Source organism: Euleptes europaea, chromosome 18, assembly GCF_029931775.1.
Source record: "Euleptes europaea isolate rEulEur1 chromosome 18, rEulEur1.hap1, whole genome shotgun sequence".
Taxonomy (NCBI): domain Eukaryota; kingdom Metazoa; phylum Chordata; class Lepidosauria; order Squamata; family Sphaerodactylidae; genus Euleptes; species Euleptes europaea.
In genome coordinates this window covers 14,288,498-14,300,770 of record NC_079329.1, presented here as the reverse complement: position 1 = coordinate 14,300,770, position 12,273 = coordinate 14,288,498, and the positions used below count along the sequence as shown (strand labels likewise).

Below are 12,273 nucleotides of genomic sequence, written 5' to 3'. Positions count from 1 at the left end.
ACCTGCCACGCAGGGTTGTTGTTGTGAGGATAGAAAGGAGGAGAAGAAAATAACGTTGAAAGCTGCCTTGGGTCCCCAGTGGGGAGAAAAGCAGAGTATAAATACTGAAATAATTAAAAGTTAGTATAGTTGCAAGTATTGCCGATGGTGGAGGGGGGAAGGGCTGAGAGAGCAGCTTGCCTAAAGCAAAGCTTCTTAAACTGTGGGTCGTGGCCCCATATGGGATCAGGTAACTGAATGTTGGGGACTCAAAAAATTTGGCAACAGTAAAAGGTTTCTTACGAGACGACAAGGGTCACTGGAAAAGACAGTCATGCTAGGAAAAGTTGAGGGCAGCCGGAAAAGACGACAACCCGACAAGAGATGGATTGACTCAATAAAAGAAGCCACGGCCCTCAGTTTGCAAGACCTGAGCAAGGCTGTTAAGGAGAGGACATTTTGGAGGACTTTGATTCATACGGTTGCCATGAGTCGGAAGCGATTTGACTGCACTTAACACACACACACACACACACACACAAAAGATTTCTAAATTTCTTTATGATTTATTATCAGTAAATGTTTGAATTGTATACCTATTTTATATACCTATATACCTGGGTCACGTAAAAATTTATTGGGTGAAAAGGGATCGTGAGTGGAAAAAGTTTAAGAAGCCCTGGCCTAAAGCAGTCTAGCGAGGTCTTCAGACCAAGGATTTTCTTATTCAGAAATCTGCCTCTTAGCCACTATCTTGCACCCACCAAGTGAACGCTAACAGTTTTCTTTCCCTATCTTTTCCTATCACACACCCCTTTCCCGTTGCTGTTTCCTCCTGCCTGCTTCCTCTCTGTTCTGTGCCTGACCCCGCCCCTCCTGCTCTCCCTCTCCAGTACGTGGCCTTCGCCTCCCTCTTCTTCATCCTCATCTCCATCACCACCTTTTGCCTGGAGACCCACGAGACCTTCAACCGCATCATCAACAAGACGGAGATCATCCAGTCGGAGAACGGGACCAGCGTGAAGGTGGACTTGGAGATGGTGACGGCGCCGTTCCTCACCTATGTGGAAGGGATGTGCGTCATCTGGTTCACCTTTGAGTTCCTGATGCGTGTCTTGTTTTGCCCGGATAAGATGGAGTTCATCAAGAGCACCCTCAATATCATCGATTTTGTGGCCATCCTGCCTTTCTATCTGGAGGTAGGCCTCAGCGGCCTCTCGTCCAAAGCCGCCAAGGACGTGCTGGGCTTTCTGAGGGTGGTCAGGTTCGTTCGGATCCTGAGGATCTTCAAGCTGACGCGGCATTTCGTGGGGCTGCGAGTCCTTGGCCACACGTTGAGGGCCAGCACCAATGAGTTCCTGCTCCTCATCATCTTCTTGGCGCTGGGGGTCTTGATCTTTGCCACCATGATCTACTACGCCGAAAGGATCGGGGCCGACCCGGCTGACATCACGGGCAGCAAGCACACCGTCTTCAAGAACATCCCCATTGGGTTCTGGTGGGCGGTGGTGACAATGACGACTTTGGGCTATGGTGACATGTACCCAGAGACCTGGTCAGGCATGTTGGTGGGCGCACTGTGCGCCTTGGCTGGCGTATTGACCATTGCCATGCCTGTGCCGGTCATTGTCAACAACTTTGGCATGTATTATTCGCTGGCCATGGCCAAGCAGAAACTACCAAAGAAAAAGAACAAGCACATCCCGCGAGCGCCTCAGCCTGGGTCGCCCAACTACTGCAAACCGGGCATGCAGTCTCCGCACCGCAGCAACCAGGGTGACTCGTGCCCCCTCGCGCAAGAGGAGATCATCGAGATCAACAGGGCAGGTAAGGGGGACGCGGGCGGGCGGGGAATAGCCAAGGAGCCAGCCTGTGGGCCTCCTAATCTGAGGGTAGGGACTCCTTTCCACTTTGGCTCATCCGCTGAGGAACTTGAGATCCAGTGCAAAACTCTAACATGTTGTTTAGGATTTCTAGAAGACAGAAATGGGGAGGGGCTGTGGCTCAGTGGCAGAGCATCTGCTTGGCATGCAGAAGGTCCCAGGTTCAATCCCCGGCATCTCCAGTTAAAGGGACTAGGCAAGTAGGTGATGTGAAAGACCTCTGCCTGAGACCCTGGAGAGCCGCTGGTGGTCTGAGTAGACAATACTGACTTTGATGGACCAAGGGTCTGATTCAGTATAAGGCAGCTTTGTGTGTGTGTTCAAACCTTGTTCACTAGGGATGCTGGCCATGTCTGTTTGGCCTCACCTTTAGAAGTGCTCTCTAGAATGCCTCCCGTACCTCTCTTCCAGATGTTCTTCCTCTGCACATTGCCAAGCAAGATTGATAATGGAGGACCAGTTGTCTTTCAGGGAAGCTTGTCGGCTCTTACAATATTCTGAGCATTCAGAAGCCTATTCGCATACATGCTCTCTTTGTGCTCTTTGTGGCAACCCTTTTTAAGTTATCTGATGGAGAGAGTTTTGACTCTCGGAAGCTTATACCCAGAAAATCTTGTTGGCCTCTAAGGCACAACTGGAACCAAATGTAGACCTTGTAAGGTAGGTTGGTGTCATCGCTTTATTGTAGATGATGGTTGAGACTACACATGAAGCTGCCTTTACACTGAATCAGACCCTTGGTCCATCGAAGTCAGTATTGTCTACTCAGATGGGCAGCGGCTTTCCAGGGTCTCAGGCAGAGGTCTTTCACATCACCTACTTGCCTAGTTCCCTTTAACTGGAGATGCCGGGGATTGAACCTGGGACCTTCTGCATGCCAAGCAGATGCTCTACCACTGAGCTACAGCCCCTCTCCATTTGTGTCTTCTAGCCCTCAAGGCTACCGAGATTTGTAAGGAAGCCTGATTGAAGTCTCAGAATCCATTGAGGAGCTTGAAAAGGATTTCCCGTAACCAGTGGACAGCCCTGTTCTTTGCTCTTCCCCATAAGTAGAACTAAGAACAGAGTACATTATGCAAAATAAATAAGCAAAAGTCTACAGCTTATGTTTTTCTTGATGCGACAATATGGATTCCCCCGCCCCCCAGTACGGATTAAATACATCCTTACTTTTACCGGTCAATAGATAATATGAAAGTCTCATCCTCTTGACGGAACCCAGTTCTGTTGCTTATCATTAATATAGATCTTTTAATTTGCAGAGCACTTTATGGTATTGATTGTTTTGCTTCCATGACAATCCTAGGGGGTAGGACTGTTTTATTCCCATTTTACAGACAGGGAACCGAGTCGTGGTAGCCAGCTTGATGCAGAAAAGCCGAGACACAAATCCAGAGCTGCCAGATCCATTCATTCATTGATTTATAAACTGCTTTTCTTCCCAGTGGGGACCCTAAGAGGCTTACTACATCTTTGTCCCCGTCCTCCACTTTCTCCTCACAACAGCCTAGTGAAGTAGGCTAGGCTGAGAGCAAGAGCGAGAGTGTGACTTGTCCAGGGTCACCCAGCGGGATTCCATGGCAGAGTGGGGATTCGGACCTAGTTCTCCCAGATCCTACTCTGTCAGTTCAGTTCAGATACCTTTATTGGCATATCCAACATTCATCCAAGTACAGTAAGGACATAACATAACTCATTAAAAGGAAGAGCGAATTGCCATCACACCAACAAAAAAATTAGCCACAATTTCTATGATTTTAGGGTCCTGGTTATTAAAAAGGGTGAGAACCTTTGAACAATTAGAAAATCCCTCCAGCTAAATCAGACTAGTATTTAAGAGTTTTAATCGTAATCTGTGATACAGAGGGCACCGAAGAAGAACATGTTGAATAGTTTCCGTCTCTTCCATAGAGCCAGGACACGGTCTATCGGGAAGGGGGACACCAGTATAATGGCCAGTTAGTAAGGCTGATGGTAATACGTTAAGTCTGGCTAGAGAAAAAGCCTTGCACATTTCTGGAGTATACAGTTGATATAAATACATGGCAGTTTCACCAGATTTAGGGAATATTCCATGGTGGAAAGATGAGCATGTCTTAGTAGCAGACTCATATAATAAACGGAGCTCATGTTGAAGTAAATTGGCTCTTATAATTGAAAAGGCCGCAGATTCAGTAAGTCGAAAAGGGGAATCTGTAGTGATTCTGATGGACCTTATTTTTGCTTCTATATAAGAGATCCAGTTCGAGTTGTTAGAGTCTAAGAGGAATTGAAACACATAACTAGAAGGATTTGAGTGGAACAGAAGGCGAAGCCAATACTTAATAGTAATAAGCCACATTTTAGTTATTATTAGATCCTATTCTGACACTCCAACCACTACACTATGTTGGCTTTCCTTCTCCACTGATTTAGAATCCAGTGTGCCCAACTCTGAACTGTAGGATCCCTGGGCGCTCAGAGATAAATGGTAGGACTGCAGACCGTCTTTGGAAGAAAGGGTGGGGGAAAACCCTGAACATGAGTCTGGAGTGGCTGAAAACTCTTTTTGAGGTGAGGAATCTAAACAGTGACCCCCCCCCCCACGAACATGATCTGCTGGAGGGCCAGCGTGGTGAAGTGGTTAAGAGCAGTGGATTGAAGCGCTGGACTCTGATCTGGAGAACCGGGTTTGATTCCCCACTTCTCCACATGAGTGGCAGAGGCTAATCTGGTGAACTGGATTTGTTCCCTCACTCCTCCACATGAATCCAGCTGGGGGACCTTGGGCTAGTCACAGCTCTCTTAGAGCTCTCTCAGGCCCATCTACCTCACAGGGTGTCTGTTGTGGGGAGGGAAAGGGAAGGAGATTGTAAGCCGGTTTGATTCTTCCTTAAGTGGTAGAGCAAGTCAGCATATAAAAACCAACTCTTCTTCTTTCTCTTCTTCCTCATCCTCGCAGGGGAGTTCTTGTGGCAGATTGATCCCTGTATATCAGCTCTGCCCATCTCCCATCTGCCAACCTTAATGGTGCCCAAAATCTTCTGCCAGAGGCAGTTTTTTCCCCTTACCTCATAGTGGGGCTGCATCTGACTCGAGCCAAGGTTATTTGTTCCACTTGACAGAAAGGGTCCAAGTTTTGATTGGGAATGAGGAGTCGCCCACATGATGTATTTAATGGATCTTAGGCAGGAGATTGGTTTTACTAAGAGGCATGTCTTGGCTGGGATGGAGGCCTCAACATTGGCAAACACGGCCATCCATCTTAACCTCCCTGTTCCATTTGCCTACCTTTGCTGTGTATGCAAACTCTGCACTGTATTTTCAGATGGGAGGCAGTGCTGTTGTAATGTATTGTAACATAGGTAGGGAAGAGCCGTAGGAAACCTGGAACTCAGATCCTTGCTCAGCTACTGAGCAAGCTTGGAGCCAAGTCTCAGTAGTCTTAGTTCTCCAGCTGTAAATGGGAGGAGGAAGAAGAAGAGTTGGTTCTTATATGCCAATTTTCTCTACCTTGTTTAAGAAGAATCAAACTGGTTTACAGTCCCCTTCCTCTCCCCACAACAGGCACCTTGTGAGGTAGGTGGGGCTGAGAGAGTTCGGAGAGAACTGTGACTAGCCCAAGGTCACCTAGCTGGCTTAGTGTGTAGGAGTGAGGAAACAAATCCAGTTTGCCAGATTAGAGTCTGCCGCTCTTGTGGAGGAGTGGGGAATCGCACCCAGATCTCCAGATTAGAGTTCACCGCTCTTAACTAGTACACCAGAGGTTCCCAAACTTTTTGAGTCATGGAGCACTTTTCAGGAGAGAAATTCGTCACGGAGCACTCATTTTCACCTAGCGCCTATATACTAAACTGAGCGACAGTAGTATTTTTCCTTCCAATCTCTTCATGGAGCACTAGGAGATGTTTCGCAGAGCACCAAGTGCTCCATGGAGCAAAGTTTGGGAACCGCTGCTCTACACCATGCTGGGCCATCAGCATGAGGATTTATGTACTAAGCTGCTAAAGTCCAGGTGCCCCTAGCAAGGACATTTGGTGGGGCGCCCATTACCAGCAAAATGTTCATGGGCTAGATCCAGACGACTTCCGTCAATTATCCCTTCCCACTGCAGACCCCTCTTCATGATGTTCCTCATGACCCCCTGTCACTCCGGACCACCACGTAGTGAAGATGGGTGGGTTGCTGTGCCAGGGAGGAGGCGGGAGAGGTCTACTCTGCCCCTGGAAAATTTAGGCTGGATCCCACCCCCTGGCTGCAACTTCTCATTTTGCCTGGGGCACTCTTGACAATTGAAGGCAGTGTAAGAACATAAGAAAGGCCATGCTGGATCAGACCGAGGCCCATCAAGTCCAGCAGTCTGTTCACACAGTGGCCAACCAGGTGCCTCTAGGAAGCCTAAAACAAGACAAACTGCAGCAGCGTTATCCTGCCTGTGTCCCACAGCACCTAATATAACATAGAATCATACTGTTGGAAGGGACCACCAGGGTCATCAAGTCCAACCCCCTTCACAATGCAGGAAATTCACAACTACCTTCCCCCCCCCCACATCCCCAGTGACCAGAAGATGGCCAAGATGCCCTCCCTCTTATCATCTGCCTAAGGTCACAGAATTGCTGACAGATGGCCATCCAACCTCTTCTTAAAAACCTCCATGGAAGGAGAGCTTACCACCTCCCGAGGAATCCTGTTCCACTGAGGAACTGCTCTAACTGTTAGAAAATTCTTCCTAATGTCTAGGCAGAAACTCTTTTGATTTAATTTCAACCCATTGGTTCTGGTCCGACCTTCTTGGGCAACAGAAAACAACTCGGCACCATCCTCTATATGACAGCCCCTCAAGATGGCCAAGATGCCCTCCCTCTCATGAACAGGCGTGCTCGTCTGATCCTGGAGAGAATAGGTATGCATCATGACTAGCATCCATTTTTACTGGTAGCCATGAATATCCCTCTCCTGCATGAACATGTCCACTCCCCTCTTCAAGCCTTCCAAGTTGGCAAGGTCAAGTCTTGCTTGCACATCCAACTGATTCCAAACTGAGCAGCCTCATCCTGGGTATTCTCCCCCCTCTAATCCTGGAGCTGACATTGGATTCTATAGTGTAGTCAGCTTGTCTGGAGCAACGTTAAGGCCAACAGACCTGATTGGCTCTTTTGCACAAATTGATTGTGCCCCGACATCCTTTGCACAAGAGCTCCTCAGTGAAATGATGTTGAGCGGTTTCCTTTGTGGGGAGGAAGTTTGGAAGACTCCCGTCCCACCCAGCTTCATAAGAACATAAGAAAGGCCCTACTGGATCAGACTAAGGCCCATCAAGTCCAGCAGTCTTTACACACAGTGGCCTACCAGGTGCCTCTAGGAAACCACAAACAAGATGACTGCAGCAGCACCATCCTGCCTGTGCTGCACAGCACCTAATATAATAGGCATGCTCCTCTGATACTAGAGAGAATAGGTATGCATCCCTTCCTCTCTCTTCATCCCAGTTTCCTGCCATGGTTTGTAGCTGCTGATCTGGCGCAGAAGCTTCCCCGTTGTTCCACTGCAGGGGAAAGACCTGATTTTGTTGTTATTCAGGCCATCAATATCTAGGGTAGCCCATCTTGGCTGTGGATTACGTTTGTCCTTCCAAAGTGACTCATCTGCGAACATTGAAGGGCTCCTTTTTGGCAATTTTGGAGCTACTTTTGATTAAGAAAATGGTTTCTTCCATGGAGGGGTGGGGGCAGAGAGAGGAGCTGGAAGAGGCAACGTTGGCACTCATGCGGTGCAAGGTGATTTAGAAGCTCAGGCGCGTTTTAGTTTGATTTACATTTAGATTTGATCCATTAGCAGTTTGTGGGGAAAGGGACTAAATCAGGACGGAAGGGTGTTTGCCAAAACATATGTTGCCCACCAGCGTGGTGTAGTGGTTAAGAGCGGTGGTTTGGAGCAGTGGATTCTGATCCGGAGAACCGGGTTTTGTTCCCTACTCCTCCACGTGAGCGGCTGACGCTAATCTGGTGAACCGGGTTGGTTTCCCTGCTCCTTCACATGAAGCCAGCTGGGTGACCTTGGGCCAGTCACAGCTCCCTTAGAGCTCTCTCAGCCCCACCTACCTGACAGGGTGTCTGTTGTGGGGAGGGTAAGGGCAGGTGATAGTAAACCGGTTTGATTCTTCCTTAAGTGGTAGAGAAAGTTGGCAAATAAAGACCAACTCTTCTTCTTCTCATTCCTCTGAGTGGATCAAGGTGCACATGTGTGTGTGAAGAAGATTTTGACTGCTCTTATAGTGTTGGGGTGGGGGCGACTCCTGCAGCCATTTCTGCATGTGGAAAGAGCATCCCAAATACCCAAGATGCACCGAGGCTTGAGAAGCAGATGGGTCCCTCTATGAGCTGGCAAGGATAACAGGGTTGCTGGCAGGGAATTCCATAAGGGATACAGTCATGCTCATCCCCAGCAGAGGCTGAGAGCCAGAATGCCTGGGTTCCCTAGAAATGGGGAGATGGGTCTGTGATCCAAGGGTTTGTGGGTTCTTTCGGAGAGGAATTGGGTTTGAGCGGCGGGGAAGAGTGGCCTAACAGCTGGGCCTCCTGAAGACTTTGGGAGTAGTTGAGTTGAGGAATGAATTCACAGCGACGAAAGAGAAGGGATGTTTTGTGCCTTCAAGAACAGGAGAAGTAGGGGACAGGTGCCCAGAACAGGCAATGCAGAGGAAAGGGTTATCAGCCAGGAAATGCCAACTTGTATGTAGAATCATGGCAACATAGAGTTGGAAGGGTCATCTAGTCCAACCCCCTGCACAATGCAGGAAATTCCAAACTACTTTCCCACACACACACACCCAGTGATCCCATATTCCATGTCCAGAAGATGGCCAAGGTGCCCTCCCTCTCATGATCTGCCTAAGGTCATAGGATCAGCATTACTGACAGATGGCCATCTAGCCTCTGCTTAAAAACCTCTTGGGAAGGAGAGCTCACCACCTCCCAAGGAAGCCTGTTCCACTGAGGAGCCACTCTAACTGTTAGAAAATTCTTCCTAATGTCTAGACGGAAACTCTTTTGTTTATGGGGAATGGCTGCACAGGAGAGCCATAACTGGATTATTCTCTGGATAGTGCAGCGCGAAGAGAATCTCGGAATATAAGCAGCTGACCACCTCTGTCACCCCCTTGTGCGCGTGCACACAAAACCCACTCCCCCTGTTCTTCGCGGCCCGCTCACCCAGCAAATCCACAAAGACAGACAACATGGTGGAGGCGGGAGGGGGGGAAGCCCTTGGGGGGCGTGCAGCCAATTCCTGCCATGCTGTCCATCAGCTCCCGTTGCCCTGGGCCAGAAAGGCCATTTGCAGCCAGCGCAGTGGAGGAACAAGGTTTCCACCAATTGGCCAGGAGCTTGGTTGTGCACTAAACATAATGAGGAGAGAGAAGAGGGACGCAGCGGCCAGATTATCTCTGGAGGATCACAGAATCATAGAGTTGGAAGGGACCACCAGGGTCATCTAGTCCAACCCCCTGCACAATGCAGGAAATTCACAACTACCTCCCCCCCACACCCCCAGTGACCCCCCACTACATGCCCAGAAGATGGCCAAGATGCGTTCCCTCTCATCTGCTTAAGGGTATAGAATCAGCATTGCTGATGGATGGCCATCTAACCTCTTCTTAAAAACCTCCAGGGAAGGAGAACTTACCACCTCCCGAGGAAGCCTGTGGGGTGACAACAGTTTTCCGGTCTAGGCTACCCACAACCACCCAGTCGACAGGTTTACTTCAGCTAGGGTTGCCAACCTCCAGGTATTAGCAGGACATCTCCTGCTAATATAATTGCTCTCCAGCTGATAGAGATCAGTTCACCTGGAGAAAAGGCCACTTTGTCCATTGGATTCTATGACATTGAAGTCTCTCCCCAAACCCCACCCTCCTCAGGGTCTGCCCCAAAAACCTCCCACCAGTGGTGAAGCGGGATCTGGCAACCTTAACTTCAGCCCCTGTAACCATGATAACAACCTCACAGTTTTCACCTCAGCCCCTGTTCTTCTGGTCAGTGCCTTTCTGATCCCATGGTACCAACTCCATTTTATCCCTTTAAGGAGGCCAAGGCAGCCTATGTAGTTCTGCCCCCCCACACCGCCCCTAAGGGCTCCGTGGCACAGAGTGGTAAGCTGCAGTACTGCAGTCCAAGCTCTGCTTACAACCTGAGTTTGGTTTCAGGTAGCCGGCTCAAGGTTGACTCAGCCTTCCATCTTTCCGAGGTCGGTAAAATGAGTACCCAGCTTGCTGGGGGTAAAGGGAAGATGACTGGGGAAGGCACTGGCAAACCACCCCATAAACAAAAAGTCAGCCTAGTAAACGTCAGCGTGTCACGTCACCCCATGGGTCAGGAATGACCCAGTTCTTGCGCAGGGGGCCTTTGCCTTTTACAGTGCCCCCCAAGAGGTAAGGTCAGATGAGAGACATAAGGACCAGCCCAAGGACACCCAGTAAGCTTTTAATAGCTGAGTGAGAACTTGAACCCAAGTCTTACTTGTCTTAACACTCTAGCCACTACACTGCTTTGGCTCTCCTGTGGTAACAACTCCTCTGTCTCATTCTTGAAATTCTAGGGTTGGTCTACCATAAGGCAATGGAAAGGGGCTACCTCAGATGAAGGATTTGGGGCTCTGTTAGGGATACCAGAGAGGGAGAAGTCTGACATAAGGCAAGGGTACAATGCTCTGGGAAGTCCCCTTGTGCATTTCCAATTAAATTAACATGAGCTAAAAAAGGTAAACGTCCCCTGTGCAAGCACCCGGTCATTCCTGACCCATGAGGTTACTAGGCAGACTTTGTTTACGGGGTGGTTTGCCAGTGCCTTCCCCAGTCATCTTCCCTTAAGCAAGCTGGGTATTCTCATTTGACTGACCTCGGAAGGATGGAAGGCCTTGAGCTCAACCTTGAGCCGGCTACCTGAAACCGACTTCTGTCAGGATTGAACTCAGGTCATGAGAAGAGCTTGGACTGCAGTACCAGCTTACCACTCTGCACCGGGGGGGCTACCCTATATTAATTAGTGTATGTATACTGGGATGACATGGGAGGGTTTTGTTTTGTTTTTGCTTAGGTGCCAGCATTTTGGGACCGGCACTGTTCTATGTCCCATGCCATTTTGAACGCCTCAGGACCAAGGCCAGTAATTGTGTTTGTAAGTAGGGTTGCCAGGTCTCTCTTCGCCACCGGCCAGGGCCACCTTAACGCATGGGCCCTATGGGCACTTGCCCGGGGGCCCCACGAGCATAGGGGCCGATGCTAATCTGTGTATGTAAAGTGACTTGCCATAAATAAATACTACTAGTAGTCTATACTACTAGACTATACTAAACTTTTTATTCCTGTGAGTGGTTGTCGTAGGGGCGCCAGCACACTGGTTTGCCCAGGGGCCCATAATGCTGTTAAGACGGCCCTGCCACCGGCGGGAGATTTTTGGGGTAGAGCCTGAGGAGGGCAGGGTTTGAGGAGGGGAGGGACTTCTATGCCATAGAGTCCAATTGCCAAAGCCGCCATTTTTCTCCAGGTGATCTGATTTCTATTGGCTGGAGATCAGTTGAATTAGCAGGAGATCTCCTGCTAGAACCTGGCAGTTGGCAACCCTATTTGTAACCTTAGGAATAGTTGTGAAAGAATAACCCCTTTTATTCCCCAGGTTGTCCACTGCGAGAAATGGACGCTCATAACCCCCCCCCCCAAAAAAAAAGGAAGAGAGAGAAGATTCTGGAAGTAGCTGAGCTTTGCTGTAAAGAGGCCCCTATTTTTGCTTATCACGTTGGCCACATTTTAACACTCTAGATGAGCATTGTTGTGGTACGGTGAGAAAGCACTCACCTTGAAAAGACCTGGAGGGGGGGGAATGCAAACCAACTAAATCTAAAAAGAAATTACTAAAAGTGGTGCAATATTACTAAAATTATGCAATGCATAAACCTTTATTGGCATAAAAACAGCATTTCAACATGCGATAATACAAAAGTGGTGCAGGCAAGGTGAGAGGAAATTGTGTTTCTTGTCATCGGTGATGGCACAGGCACTATCCAATCAGTGCTCGAGAGGCCACTGAACCACTTTAACGCACAGCGAGCTCAACAACAAGGAAGAGGATACTTCAATTTCCCCAGCAACACCTCTTTTTCCTTTTCATTGTAGGGAAATGAGATTTCCTAGCCAATGTGGAAGTATGGTGTTGAGAGAGGATGTGCAAATGCACGATAATTTCTCGATAAAGGGGGGGGGGAACCCGAATTAAGCCCTAATAAAGAGACTTGCACTCCATGTTGAGGTTCTGCCTCTTCTGGGATCGCTCAGAGGAAAACACAGTTGCTGAGTGGAATCTCGGATCTTGCAAAGAAGCCGAGAGGCTCCTGCTTGTCTTCCACACCATGGCAGCCCTGTCACCATGGCAACTCC

At 48.9% G+C, this 12,273-nt stretch overlaps 1 protein-coding gene across 6 annotated transcripts in view; it reads left to right on the top strand.

The window, feature by feature from the left end:
- LOC130489488 (potassium voltage-gated channel subfamily C member 1-like) overlaps positions 1–12,273 on the top strand; it is a 59,374-nt gene that overhangs the window by 20,377 nt on the left and 26,724 nt on the right. For all 6 annotated transcript variants that reach the window (XR_008933834.1, XM_056863220.1, XM_056863221.1 and 3 more), the window contains exon 2: positions 873–1,806. Coding sequence is in view for 5 of the 6 variants with exons in the window: in XM_056863220.1 (XP_056719198.1) it covers positions 873–1,806 (934 nt within the window). In the remaining variant the exon portion in view is untranslated. The remainder of the gene's footprint in view (positions 1–872; positions 1,807–12,273) is intronic.